This window comes from Oncorhynchus gorbuscha, unplaced genomic scaffold (assembly GCF_021184085.1).
Source record: "Oncorhynchus gorbuscha isolate QuinsamMale2020 ecotype Even-year unplaced genomic scaffold, OgorEven_v1.0 Un_scaffold_390, whole genome shotgun sequence".
NCBI classification, from domain to species: Eukaryota; Metazoa; Chordata; class Actinopteri; order Salmoniformes; family Salmonidae; genus Oncorhynchus; species Oncorhynchus gorbuscha.
This window is the reverse complement of record NW_025745238.1, coordinates 738,515-754,085: the sequence shown is the minus strand read 5'-3', so window position 1 is coordinate 754,085 and position 15,571 is coordinate 738,515. Positions and strand designations below refer to the sequence as shown.

Below are 15,571 nucleotides of genomic sequence, written 5' to 3'. Positions count from 1 at the left end.
CAATAATAATTGATCGCATCCAGTGAGATTTCCCAGCAGGTCTGTAGGAAACAAGATTTTAGACAGAAAGGATAACGTTAATTTATTTCCCTAATTGTGGACTGAAGTCTTGTCACCTATTGAAAAGCTCTAGAAGGATAACACATTTCAGAGATTTGGATGAACTGTCCCTTTAAGCACTGGTCATTCAAAGACCATAGGAATGTGGGTCACAGCTGCCCTATGACAATGAACAGTATCGTAACACCACATTCATGGAATAGCTGGCTTGTCGCATTTCCATGTGATCAACATTTCCATCTTAAAAGCAACTGATTGACAACTACCTTTCCATACCGCTGGTCCAACTAGTTTGTTTGGACTAAATGAGGTCAAACAGGTACACCATGGCACAGTACAAATTGACAGGAACAACAGTTCATACTTTGTATACGAGTTATTGCCTTAGGATTTCAAACAAAAGACACCTGAAATTTGACCATGACACTGAACTACCGGTAAATGTAAGGTAAGCTTTGGTTTAGGAGACTTACAATTCATTGGTGGTTTGACAAATATGCGAAGTTCAGTGTATTTCCTCATTCATTCGACAGGAGTGTTGGCTGGAGCAAATTCAGAGCATTTGAGGGATCTTTCATCAGATGGCAATTAGGAACTCTCCTTTCCATTTCAAACAGAAAAGCTTCTGTTCCAATCAAGGACGTGGACAGTAAGTTATCACCGCCAAAGAAGATTGTCATGACCGACAGTTTTCTCCCAGTAAATACCACACATTTCTGAAGTTGTTTTACCCAATGACAAACACAATCACTGCCCATTTCACAGGGTAACACTCCACCATGTTCATACATTACACAAGTGAGCTTGGCGTTGAACTTCAAATGACCCGTGGCAGAAAGTTTCCATTCTTCTTGCCGGGCCTGACTACGGCAGTGTAGCCCATTGTACCATAACACCAGCACTTAGACCGCAATTAGCTAGCAATGGCAGGACTTCAGACAGTGTTCTCTGCCTCAGTGTGCAGTGAGAGCATTCCTACAGCACACAGATGGAAAGGCTGGTTGAAGGGTCATATAGCTGGCTTCTTTATCATGGGCTAGTTTCCTCACAAGAGTCTCACTTGAAGAGAGAAGCAGTGGTGGAATTGAGGGGGAACCCACTTAGAACGGCCTCATTCAACAGGAGACAACATTGTTGAAGGTTCGGATAGAAATATATAAAGAACATGCCTCTGACATGAAGCCGAATTGCAGCTAGAAATGTAATGAACAGATGTAACGTTTCAATGTTATCCTACAGATTGTGGCCCCTGGATTCCAGGTGTAAACTATGTGGCCGGCGATACGTCCATCAGTCTGTCACCATACCTCCCTACTTGGGTATTCCTGAGTGAAGTCCATTTCCACCACTGGGTAGGAGTGTCTCCTCTGTCGATTTAGAAAAGGTAGTTTAATATGATCTCTATGGTCTCCTCTCCCTAATGGTCCTACTGTGTGAGGCTGGATATGGACTTAACAGGAAGGAAGTGAACTCTGAAGGTGGGGATGCATTAAAGCCTCCCGTCACACTTGCAGCTTTCAGGCCCAGACACCTAGGAAGCAGTGGGGCTATTCTCTAGTGAGAATCAATGAGGGGCTGTGAGGGCATGGTACTAGCGTAGAGACCAGAGAAGGGCATGCTACTAGCGTAGAGAACAGAGAAGGGCATGCTACTAGCGTAGAGACCAGAGAAGGGCATGCTACTAGCGTAGAGACCAGAGAAGGGCATGCTACTAGCGTAGAGACCAGAGAAAGGCATGCTACTAGCGTAGAGACCAGAGAAGGGCATGCTACTAGCGTAGAGACCAGAGAAGGGCATGCTACTAGCGTAGAGACCAGAGAAGGGCATGCTACTAGCGTAGAGACCAGAGAAGGGCATGCTACTAGCGTAGAGACCAGAGAAGGGCATGCTACTAGCGTAGAGACCAGAGAAGGGCATGCTACTAGCGAGAGACCAGAGAAGGGAGAAGGAGACCAGGGGCTACTAGCGTAGAGACCAGAGAAGGGGATGCTACTAGCGTAGAGACCAGAGAAGGGGATGCTACTAGCGTAGAGACCAGAGAAGGGGATGCTACTAGCGTAGAGACCAGAGAAGGGATGCTACTAGCGTAGAGACCAGAGAAGGGCATGCTACTAGCGTAGAGAACAGAGAAGGGCATGCTACTAGCGTAGAGAACAGAGAAGGGCATGCTACTAGCGTAGAGACCAGAGAAGGGCATGCTACTAGCGTAGAGACCAGAGAAGGGCATGCTACTAGCGTAGAGACCAGAGAAGGGCATGCTACTAGCGTAGAGAACAGAGAAGTAGGGCACTAGCGTAGAGAACAGAGAAGGGCATGCTACTAGCGTAGAGAACAGAGAAGGGCATGCTACTAGCGTAGAGAACAGAGAAGGGCATGCTACTAGCGTAGAGAACAGAGAAGGGCATGCTACTAGCGTAGAGAACAGAGAAGGGCATGCTACTAGCGTAGAGAACAGAGAAGGGGATGCTACTAGAAATAACTTCCTCTGGTATATGACAGTTTGAAGCTTAACAGAGCGTTAAAGGTAGACTATATGATATTATACACATAGCGGGGCAATTTCCTTTTCACAGAAAACAAAATTCAGATCTGCCAAGATTGCAACTAACAGCTCATCCCAGTGGACATGCCTCAAGTAAGTGCGCAAAAGAGCCAACAATTCTGTTGGGGTGACTTCACACTTGCAGACGTCAATGCGTACGTGTTTGATGTTTGTATTGCTGAGTCGACCTTTAAGGATGGCATCAAGGCATTGAATTGGCACTGGGCTAATGAGTCTCTGGGAGAATGTCAAGAGCACAAGGGCGGGCCTATTGGCTTCCATTCTTACTGAACTGCAGTGAGTGGAGAGATGGAAGGACAAAAGGGAAGAGAAACCAGTTGGTCCCCTACCTGGGCATGGAGGGCTGCAGCAGCAGCAGCCGCTGCAGGATAGGCGAAGGCGCCGTGAGGGAGCCCGGGGGTCAGCTCCGTGGTGTACAGGGGGTACGGGGTCCACGTGTCCGGGGACGCTGGAATCAATGCCGCCCCCGTCAAGTCATCTGGAAACGTACAGGAGGTAAAAGGGCCGGGGAAACAGTATTGGGTATAACAATTATCTGTTCAAATGCCCCCATTGACATTATCAGTAGTGCTTAGAGGCTGTTAACTGAATGAGCAGAAATCGCCACCAACTAGAACATTGCACTCAAAACCCTACGGAATCCACTACACAGTACATGTGAACTGTAAAGTTAAAGTAGGAACGTCATTGTCTTGCTTTCCTCTTTGCGTGAATATTCCTGATAGAAAGTATGAAGTATTTACGTTGGGCTGACTTAGTCAGCGAAGTTAAGCAATTACAGTCATAACATTGTAGATCTTTAAGTGGAAACAATATAACTAAGGGTCCTGTGTAGCTCAGTTGGTAGAGCATGGCGCTTGTAACGCCAGGGTAGTGGGTTCGATCCCCGGGACCACCCATACGTAGAATGTATGCACACATGACTGTAAGTCGCTTTGGATAAAAGCGTCTGCTAAATGGCATATATTATTATATTATTATATTATAAACCCGGTAGAAGTCATCCCAGTACCATTTAAACATCACTAAGGTCATTAATGCCAGGGCCCTCCAGTGCCACGCCTCCCATCCAGGGGCAACAAGCAGGTGGATGGGCAAGAGAGGGGGCAACTGCAGTCTAGGCCGAGTCAGACTAGCACAGATACTGTAGAAATTCTGGATTGAAGAAAAAATTGATTAAACTCTACAGTCCGATGACTCATGCATGTGGCGGGTGAGTTAGTCTTCAGTTAGATTATTTCACCCAATTGTTGGGTTCACTGCAACGCGCCAAGCAAGAGAAAAGGGGGAATAACTGGCACAGTGGTGAGAGTGTGGGTCGAGGCTAGAGTGGTGTTGTGAAGCCGTAACAACTTACATGGGTCCCGTGCAATGAAGTGAGCTCCTAGAGCAGGGTGGATATTAGTGGGGTTCGGTGTGCCCATCAGCTTACTCTTTGCCATCTTCGTGTTGGCTTTAGCAAACTCTAACCGCAGGGTCTGGGGGCACTCTGGGTCAAAACGGATGCCCTGAGAGGAGAGACGGGACGGGGACACAGTATTGTAAAGGTGGCCTAGGTGAGTCCAGGCCTAGGGCAAGTGTGTCAACAGCCTTACATGACCCCCTCTCCATTGGCCCCGCTCCAATACTTGTCCAATGCATATCCCCCCACCTTCATTAAGGTAACCACTGATCTTATACGTGACTGGATAAGAAAAGTTAAGTTTCCCTTTCGTCTTGACCAATCCAACCGCATCAGATCAGTGACAACGACAAAGAGGAAAAGGGCGAAGGATGCATACTTTTTAAAAAGTAGTCTCACAGGGCACTAGTACGCTCCTCTCCATGACTACTTAAGGACACATGGTTTGGGTAGGTACTCAGCACATTACTTCCACCATAGAGCCCTTTCATGATGGAGAGAAGGAAACGAGGAGAGGAAGCTGTGAAAGACTTGGCCTTGGATGTGGTTGACCCTGGTTGTGTTTCTGTGCCCTAAGCATTGTGCCCACATGCAGGTGAGTATGTTGGTGTGTGTGAGTACGAGACTGCTTATGTGGCTACAGGCTGTGATGTTCCTATAAGGAAGACTATGCTATGAGAGCTGTGTTAGATACAGCCAATGTGGCTACGTAGTGACAGAATAAGAAGTTATTACAGAAGGTGTTCAAAACACTACCAATGTAGCTCTATAAGGATATATTTATATGGCTAAGCAGTGATATGCAAATTAGGAGAGCTATAACGCATTACGAAAGATGTGTCCAATTATACCAAAGTTAACTACCGTAAGTCTACAGGATTCTGGTCTCTGTTTCCAAAAATGGCCCTGCCCTTGAATTGTAAGAAACAAAATGCTTTGTTTGAGTGATCAGAGGAACTCCGTTAGCCCAGCAGTGAACCCCCAACCATACCTCATAGGTTAGAAACAGAACAGAAGAGGTTGAGTCAAAAATGTAGCGTAAATCTTAACTTAAAGCCTGCATTATGACAGTTCTGTTTTGTATGACTCAATTACATAATGATTGTGTATGCCACCTTTAGGTCTAATCTTCTAATGATAGAAGACTTCTAAAAAGGCTTATACCAAGTTACTAAGCACAATGCAGGCTTTACATAAAGCATTACCATGTAGCTATATACCACAGAAAGAAACAAAGCAACACATTTTTGGGCAAAATCCTTGTGTCCAGGGTGGATGAAGACATTGCAACTATTCACGGCTACTGTCAACTGTCCACCTGGTCTGATGCTTACGTTTAGTGCGTTTTTGGCAGCTTCGGCTCCAGTCCGATTGTCAAAGGTGACAAACCCAACTGGCTGGAAGAGAGGAGAGAACACTGAGACAAAGGGCCCCTAATGTCCACCTCAACAGGTTAGCACAGGAACACTGAGACAAAAAGGGCCCCTAATGTCCACCTCAACAGGTTAGCACAGGAACCCAAGTACACTTCAGGTAAATGATCAGAATACAATGGGACTGAATCATAAATGCATTAGACAAGGCGAGCGTAGACGGATCACATAAGTAAATCACTTATTCAATACGTTTGAAAACAATTCACAACAGAATCTAAACCACATAGGTTTAATATTATAAGATGAAATCACAGCAACTGCATGGGAAGGTCATTTCCTATTGAAAAATTATAAACTAGACCAATGTTAGCAATCCTACGTTAATTAGCCATGTACCACGTTTTGATTACCCAAATGGTGGTAGGTAAACTGAACAATGCCACTCTCAATCCAAGGTGTTCTCATATAGCCCTCATTTGGGGCCATGAGTCCCCTATAGTAATAACAGAAAGCATCTCACCTGTTTTGACGTCAACTTAATCAGTGAACCCTCGTAACCCTGTAAGAAAAGACATCCAATTAACAACGATGACGTCACATGCAGGAAGCCAGACATGCACTCCACTCAGATATGTTGATAGATAAAAAACTGGAGAAATCCCCAGACCTGTAATTAGGTATTTGTCTCATTTTAAAGGAACCCATTATATTTTACTCCGTAAGTCCAAGTGTATGTAATGTTTAATGATGCTCCAGCCTTCTCCTGAACTAATCCATTTGTTGACATCTTTCAACCAACTTCATAGGCTATTCAACAACCAGTGAATTACTAATGTGAATCATTCTTAGTTGTTTTATATGGGCCAAGAAATCTTTGGTTTGGATGTCAATATGAGTCAGATTCCTGGGGAATGTAGGAGATTTTAGCCTGACTGTGGTATTGATGGATGAGAAGTCGTCTAATCCTGATATACAGACATGGGGAAATTAAACAACTTAAGACGATGTTAGGGTCGGAATGTTCTGGTCCTGTCAGGAAATGCAAACCACCTTCAACAGAAATGTAACACTAAATGAATACAACTAATATCAGAGGCAGCTGAATCCCATCTACTTTGCTTCATACAAATCACTAAAAAGCATGTGGGCCTGTGTTTCTTCCAGGACAAAAAACCTGTCTACAATATCTTTCCGTGTAGAAAAAGCAAGCTGGAAGGGTTGGGAGGTCGATTGCCAAAATAAAGCTTCAGATCCAATATACAGAATGATACAACAGCAGATAGTACAGACTACAACCAGTCTGACAAACAATATATCCAATGGAAACTAATCTATGAAAACAGGCGAAGAATGGACTGGTTTCAGTGATTTCATAGAACTGCTTTGAAAGCTTGTCATGAATCACACATGAAAGGAAATGGAAGAATCCTAATCTTCTTGACCTGGAGGGGAGTTGGGTCACTGGGATAGTTGGCCAATAGCAGTGCTATTCATTTACACATTCCACAAGACCATCCATGTGTGAGGGATACCACTTCCATTTTGGTCAGGGAGGAAGAGTTATTGAAACTGTACATGTTGATTAATAATATACAATGTAGTGTAGATGAACAGTGATGTAGCATTACTACTTTCAATATTTCTGGAGTCCTCTGTGGTATTGTAAGAAGGTAATAACAATATATAATTAATCATATGGGCATCTGCTTTGTAATAACGTCAAACTAAGGTAGCTACATTGGCACCCGATGAAGAAGCTGTCTGTTAAAACATTCTGTTACAATGACAAATCTACTGATATGCATTTTGTTTATTCTCATTATGAAATGTTTTAATATAAAAATGTAGGAAACAGAACAGAAGAGCCAATGACAGGAGTGGACTGTCTGCCGTCTCAGTTGCAGTGGACAACAAGTTAAATACGGAGGCCAAATTCTTCCATCGTCTCGGAAACTAATCTCATGCTTACCTTAAATGGTCTGAACAGCAGGTACAGTTCACGAGGTTTGATATCCACTGGCAGGCCACTAACAAAAAGTGTTCGTACCTGGAAAACAAAACAAGTAACTGTATAGTGCATCTCCAAGGCCCCGTTTATTCAAAAGTTATCAATCCGGGTTTCGCCTATCGGACAGGGTTAAATGCATAGAAACAGAAAAGATAGAATGGACTAATCAGCATTCTACGTCTGCACATTTAATGCTTTTCGATAGGTAAAATACAGCTAGATGGCTTGAAAAATTGTCCAGAGCATAGGATTCAAAATACCATTTATTTGATAGGAAACCCATATTTAGACATTAATAGAATAAAGCATGATGATGAGAAGACTGTATGGAAAGTGGTCCTATACAGTTCAGTTGGTAGAGCATGGCGCTTGAAACCAGTCACCCATACATAAAATATCAGACAAGCATGAAGTCACTTTGGATAAAAGCGTCTGCTAAATGGCATAATGCATACATATATGAATCGTGTCTGAAGGACGTAGTCAATGGCCAGGTTCTACTCCTTTACATATGGGATATAGTGCACATAAACTTCACCCTGAAAATGGAGCGCCATCTTGATTTAAAGAATTTGCAGAATCAGGTGTTACTGCTTGGCTAAAACGAAAACCTGCACACAGACGGCCGATGGCCGGGGAGGATTGTCCACCTCTGATGCAGTTTGAAATATCAACACTAATTCTACAAGTCTCTGTGCGGGACAAATGGTAGTTCCTGCATTCATCTCCTAACATACTAACCTATTCCTAGTTGACTGAATAAAGATCAATACCACTTGCTTACATGCTGACCACACCGGTCACGTGCGCAAAATAAATTCACACACATTATTCAATCATTGCACAGAACACACTGCAGATCCTGCCACTTCCTTTATCCTCATTGGTTTATAGAAGCATATACCCACGTGCCATCTTCTCATTGGTTTTTAACATATGCCCACATGGGTGATTGAAATATGAACTTAGGTCAGTTGTGGTAATGCACCTTATGAAAGTTAGCTGCCAATCACCATATAAAGTCCAAAGAAAAAGAAGCCTGGAAGGAGGAGAGACTACTAGAAATGATTCTGTTTACCGTTTTATGTGTGGATTGTTTGAGTAGAGGACCTTGTGCATTTCAGGTAAAATAACTCCAAGTTCATATCCCAGGACAAATTAGCTGGCAACAGCAAGCTAGCTAAATTGCCATAAATGTTTAATGCTGTTCGACCTGTCCCCAAATTAATATAAATTGTTCAGAGTTTTTTTTTATATTTCAACCTGTGCATTGTGATTGCGTTTGGTGTGGTGGGACAAAAATCAATTTGCAACACTACTCTGATACCAACCACAACACCTCAATGACTAGGCTACTGTAGGAGTGCTCCCTCTTCAAGCCCCCCCAGATGTCAGCCCAAATCCTTGAACATGCAGTATAAAAAAATAACAAAGGATGTACTATGGCGACAATAAACACCACCTAAATTGTGAGTACTGGAGGAATGTCAAATTTGAGACCATCTAAGTACAAAGTAGTGATGTACAGCCCCTCAGGACTCAGGCTGCATTTACACAGGCTGCAAATTTGTAAGCCAAATCTAACATTGTTCCACTAAATGATGTTTTTACATCAGATATTTTTCAGAGGTGGTCTGATTGGTCATAAGAACAATAGATTTTTTTTTAAATAATCAGAATTGGGCTGCCTGTGTAAATGCAGCCATTATTTAGTAGGGAGAAAGGGTTGGATTTCCACATGCGAATTCAACAAACACAGGCCTGTAATGTTGTCCATTGGACCCTGCAGTGGCTGAGGAAATAAACAGGCCTACAGAAGGGCCATTGGGTCCCACTCTGTGGGGAGGCCCGTGCAGCACAATGGACTGCCAGAGGAACAGCGGTGGACAACAGTGCACAGTGTGACACCATTTCCTTCCTTTGACCCGCGCCTGCGAAACACAGCCCGGATATAACATCTCTCAGGTGCTCTGGCGACAGAACTCCCATGCAAGTTTAAGGCACGTACTGTTAGCCACATCCCATCTAGACAAATTCATTGGACTAATTAGAACATCTGACTAGGGAATAGAAGATATGCTTCACTGTAAACAGATTTCATGTAATGATTTTAATTGGTTTAACCTCAGAACAATATGGTTTCTTGGACAATTTAATTTTGTTGAAGGTTAACAAAAAAATGCATCAAGTTTGTGTAGGCCTAAATCATACAAGGCTAAGGCAATAAAACCATACTTAAAGGTATATGGCGGAAATCTGGATCAAAATTAAATAAGTGATTGGGATAAAGATTCCGAGTGGCACAGCAGTCTTAGGCACTGCATCTCGGTGCTAGAGGTATCACTACAGAACCTGGTTCGATCCCGGGCTGTATCACAACCGGCCGTGATTGGTAGTCCCATAGGGCAAGCTCACAATCGGCCCAGCGTCTTCTGGGTTATTAGGGGAGGATTTGGCCAGGGTAGGCAGTCATTGTAAAATAAGAATGTTCTTAACTGACTTGCTTAGTTAATAAATAAATGTACATGAAATGTAGTCTACAGCAAGTGGATTTCGTAGATCCAGTCAGTTAATGTGCAGAGAGGACAGTAAAAAAAAAACACTGAAAGATTGGAAATACATTGAACATTTCTTTACCGACCACAGATCAGATAAGGATCGGAAATGTGTATTATGGCACAAAAGTCTCATGTTCTGTTAGGTGCCGATCGTGTGAGCTGAATTTCATCCGCCGTATATTAAATGAAGTGGATCTGTCCATACAGCGACAGAACAGAAACCTGAAATTATTAGGCCTACCGTAGATTTGAAAAACAAATGTTATAATGCTTAAAATTAAGTATAACCTGTAGATCTACAATTGTAATAATTGCAAATGTATAGATTTGAGAGTTCAAACCAAATAAAATACTGAAATACAGCACAAATGTCATTGCAATTAGGCTATAGTCTAAAGCAATATTTCACATGGCCACAACAATAATCTACTGTAGGCCTAATTTAAAGACAGCAAGCCTTGCAAAAAAAAAAAAAACATTCCTGTGTTACTTGCAATCAAAAAATAACGTCCATTTAAAAACGGAGGCAACACCCTTTTCAGAGCATTCAATGGACTCGGAACGACTTTTTGGTGAGAAAACCATGACTAAAAAGGGAACTTCACACCCTTATTCTCATGCAATGTGTTTTGAATCAGTTGATCATTAATTAGCCTGCAATTTTGGGGAGCAAAACTATTTGCATACTACTCTCCATCTCTTCCAGGCTAGACTTCGTAGCCACGCTCACAACCCGTTCCAAACAAAGACATAATACAGAACTTTTGACCAAAATAAAAAGTCCATATTCTTACCTCCTCTTCTATGGAAACGTTATTCGTCTCGGAATCAGACTTCAGACTTGTGATAGACATGTTGAGGTTTACTTCAGCGTCAGTTAGAGAAGAAATGTGAAGTTCAGAGTATTTTCCAAGTGCGCTTGTGGTTGAAGAAGTATTGGTGGCGTTTAGACTTCAAGAAAGATGTGCCGAGGTGAGTTCGTGGTGTATCCAAAGATGTATTGCGAGAGATGATCATTCATGAAAATAAACTTAAGGTGGATAAGTGCAGTGTGAAGGTGCGACAGTGGGAAAGAAGTGCTCGTATGCACCTCTGCTCACATCAATTGCGTTTGGTTGGGGAATCTGGTGGGAGAACAAGTAAACTTTTTCAGTGGAGCGCGTCTCCGCGGTCGTTCCCCTGTTTTGCAATTAGGTCATCAATTATGTTCCAGCCCTGTGTGTGCTGTAATCATGTTGGAGATCCGCCTCAGCTGGTGTCAAACCCAGCCCCTTCATAAATGCATCACAGTTTCTATTGGAGACCATGAGCCAATAGAAAATATTATATCAACCCATACGTTCTCTTTTTGTCTGCCTATAAAATGAGCATTCCACACATTTTATTATAGACCTATACATCTCAAGGTATGGTTGTTTGACATGCATTTCGAGTATATTATTTTCTTGTCAAATCAAATTAGTCTTTAAATAATGACTGAGATTATTTTCATGATTAAAAAAAAGGAAGATTATTTCATATACAATTTCAGTGTTGTTTGATACAAATTGACTTAACTTTCTTTTTTTTAAACACCAGCCATCGAATTCCAGAAACATCGAATGTAAACCTGTTATTTGAGATACTTTAGAATTTAATACCAAATGAATAGGCCTTTTATATTTTATATTTGTGATATTATAGGCCATTTTAATTAGAAAATATATATTTTTTGTATCATTGGCTAATATTATTTAATTGTGAGCTGTATATTTGTTTTATATAGCCTAATAAGATTTATTATCACTGATAAAACATTCTCTTTTATTAGCCTAATTTAATTTTACAAAGTTGATATTCAATATAAGCCTACTTTAGGCTAAATATTTCACATGTCTGTTTTCTTTAAAATGCTCTTCTGTATAATGCATAACGGTAATGATTCCACCTGCTGAAAATATTATTCAAGACAAAGATCAGGGATATTTCACTTAAATCCTGAATAAATGCTTAGATAACACCACATTTCGATTCATTTAATTAGATTATGACATATTATCCCAAAGTATTAACTGTTATAGTATATAGTGAGCTTCTATTCACATTTGTAAATCAATGTACATGTTTTTCTTTCTTTATAACATAGATTACTACTACTGCATTCTTAAACTGCATTAATTACTAGTCAAATGTTTTAATCAAAGTTAATAGTACAGAATCAATACAATTATTTTGTATCGAAGTATACAGAATCCTATACATATTTTTATGTTTTATAATATGCATTTCATGTTGACCAGGTCTTTATGAACAGATTGTGATGAACAAATATTGAAATTGTTTAAAGCAAAACTACATCAAGTTTATGCCAAAGCATGATGCAGGAGAAATGCCCTGTGGCTGGTGTATCTCACGTACACTAAATTACCAAAAGAATGTGGACACCTGCTCGTCGAACATCTCATTCCAAAATCATGGGCATTAATATGGAGTTGGTCCCAACTTTGCTGCTATAACAGCCTCCACTCTTCTGGGAAGGCTTTCCACTAGATGTTGGAACATTGCTGCGGGGACTTGCTTCCATTCAGCCACAAGAGCATTAGTGAGGTCGAGCACTGATCTTGGGTGATTAGGCCTGGCTCGCAGTCGGTGTTCCAATTCATCCCAAAGGCGTTCAATGGGCGTGAGATCAGGGCTCTGTGCAGGCCAGTCAAGTTCTTCCACACCGATCTCAACAAACCATTTCTGTATGGACCTTGCTTTGTGCACGGGGGCATTGTCATGCTGAAACAGAAAAGGGCCTTCCCCAAACTGTTGCCACAAAGTTTGAAGCACAGTATCGTCTAGAATGTCATTGTATGCTGTAGCTTTAAGATTTCCCTTCACTGGAACTAAGGGCCCTAGCCCGAACCATGAAAAACATCCCCAGACCATTATTCCTCCTCCACCAAACTGTACAGTTGGTTAAGCGTGATTCATCACTTCAGAGAACGCTTTCCATTGCTCCAGAGTAAAATGACGGCGAGCTTTACACCACACCACTCCATCCAATGCTTGGCATTGCACATGGTGATCTTGGCATTGCGCATGGTGTGCGGCTGCTTGGCCATGGAAACCTATTTCATGAAACTCCCGATGAACAGTTCTTGTGCTGACGTTGCTTCCAGAGGCAGTTTGGAACTTGGTAGTGGGTGTTGCAACCGAGGACAGACGGTTTTAACGCGCGTCTTCAGCACTCACCGGTCCAGTTCTGTGGCCTACCACTTCACGGCTGAGTCGTTGTTGCTCCTAGACATGTCCACTTCACAATAACAGCACTTGCAGTTGACCGGGGCAGCTCTAGCGGGGCAGAAATTTGACCAACTGACTTGTTGGAAAGGCGGTATCCTATAACGGTGCCACGTTGAAAGTCACTGAGCTCTTCAGTAAGGCCATTCTACTGCCAATGTTTGTCTATGGAGATTGTGTGTGGCTGAAATAGACAAATCCACTCATTTGAAGGGGAGTCCAAATACTTTTGTATATATAGTGTATCTCAACAAGGTCTTACTAAATCTCAAAGGGCAGGCAGCTTCCTGACTTTGTATAGCAACACTTTGTATAGAAACACAATCAGGGAAAGACTGGGCAGAAGCGTGCAACGCAGTCATGGAAATATTTAGCCTCTGTTACTCTGTAAAGGCAATATGTCAACCAGTTGCATCTGACTATAGAGCAGCCTTTTCTCATGCTTTGACCATGTTTATTGTACATCTGGGGTTGTTGGATATATATATATATAGGTCAACTCAATCCCAGGAGGGTAGATATTTATATGTAGACATTCACTGTTACAAAACAAGATCTTTGGATCCAATGGAGAGGAAGAGATATCGAAAGAGAGCACAAACTGATTAGTAGTCCTACTGACTATATTACACTGATTAGTAGTCCTACTGACTCTATATTACACTGAGTAGTAGTCCTACTGACTCTATATTACACTGAGTAGTAGTCCTACTGACTCTATATTACACTGAGTAGTAGTCCTACTGACTACATTACACTGATTAGTAGTCCTACTGACTACATTACACTGATTAGTAGTCCTACTGACTACATTACACTGAGTAGTAGTCCTACTGACTCTATATTACACTGAGTAGTAGTCCTACTGACTCTACATTACACTGAGTAGTAGTCCTACTGACTCTATATTACACTGAGTAGTAATTACTGACTCTACATTATCACTGACTACTGAGTAGTAGTCCTACTGACTCTATATTACACTGAGTAGTAGTCCTACTGACTATATTACACTGAGTAGTAGTCCTACTGACTCTATATTACACTGATTAGTTGTCCTACTGACTCTATATTACACTGATTATTTGTCCTACTGACTATATTACACTGAGTAGTAGTCCTACCGACTCTATATTACACTGAGTAGTAGTTCTACTGACTCTATATTACACTGATTAGTAGTCCTACTGACTCTATATTACACTGAGTAGTAGTCCTACTGACTCTATATTACACTGAGTAGTAGTCCTACTGACTCTATATTACACTGATTAGTAGGCCTACTGACTCTATATTAATGGATTTACACAGAGTGAGAAGAACGCCAGGCTATAGTCATGGAATGGATTTACACAGAGTGAGAAGAAAGCCAGGCTATAGTCATGGAATGGATTTACACAGAGCTTTTCAATGTCTTCACATGACTTGCACTGTATATTTTATATATTTGACTAGGATAGGCAGTTAAGAACAAATTCTTATTTACAATGACGGCCTACCCCAGCCAAACTCTGACCCAGACAACGCTGGACCAATTGTGCGCCGTCCTGTAGGACTCCCAATCACGATCGATTGTGATACAGCCTGGAATCGAACCAGTGTCTGTAGTGACAGCTCTAGCACTGAGATGCAATGAGATGCAGCCTTAGATCTGCTGTGCCACTCGGTAGCCCTATATAGGTCAATCCCACGACTAGTATTAGCTCCCAGAGCTTCTGCAGCGGGCTGACACAGTCTTGTGGTGTATAGCAGAGCTGGGTTTAAATCCAGTCAGTCACAGTTAAATGTTTGCTTTGAAAATCAAACCTGTGTTCAAGGACTGTTTTCAGACTCATTCTGTTTGAGTTGTAATGTCCTATAGATCTCTGATCTCTCTGCCGGGGGGCTTTGCTTTTAGCAGTCCTCCAAGGTCCTTCCATCTCACTGCACTGCTTCCACACAGTCGATTCTTCAGCCTCATTACTTTTGCAAAGTTGAAAATACTTCCCCCGCATGATGTTTTTAAAGAGGGAAAATAGATGGGATAAAAAAAAGAGAAATGCTGCTTACAATTAAAGGTGCTACACAAAACATATGGAGACAAGAATGGGTCTCATACATGGGCAGAAATATTATCCAGAGGTGATCTCATTGGATAGAATGGGGCACACCTCCCTCATGCCCATGAGCATATATACTGAACAAAAATATAAATGCAACATGTGACAATTTCAATCATTTTAGTTACAGTTCATATAAGGAAATCAGTAAATTGAAATAAATTCACTAGGCCCTAATCTATGGATATCACAATTACTGGGCAGGGGTGCAGCCATGGGTGGGTCTGGGAGGGCATAG

At 41.9% G+C, this 15,571-nt stretch overlaps 1 protein-coding gene across 3 annotated transcripts in view; it reads right to left on the bottom strand.

Annotated features, from left to right (window-relative positions):
* Window positions 1–15,571, bottom strand: part of LOC124018093 (RNA-binding protein, mRNA-processing factor 2a-like) — a 41,934-nt gene that overhangs the window by 1,243 nt on the left and 25,120 nt on the right. The window contains exons 1-6 of one of the 3 annotated variants that reach the window (XM_046333348.1): window positions 10,762–11,182; window positions 7,371–7,448; window positions 5,922–5,960; window positions 5,360–5,422; window positions 3,981–4,131; window positions 2,953–3,101 (exon numbers count right to left, since the gene is read on the bottom strand). In XM_046333348.1, the coding sequence (XP_046189304.1) occupies window positions 2,953–3,101; window positions 3,981–4,131; window positions 5,360–5,422; window positions 5,922–5,960; window positions 7,371–7,448; window positions 10,762–10,821 (540 nt within the window). In that variant the 5' untranslated portion in view covers window positions 10,822–11,182. Of the gene's footprint in view, window positions 1–2,952; window positions 3,102–3,980; window positions 4,132–5,359; window positions 5,423–5,921; window positions 5,961–7,370; window positions 7,449–10,761; window positions 11,183–15,571 lie in introns of those variants that run through there. The other 2 variants (XM_046333347.1, XM_046333352.1) reach the window with 2 other exon arrangements.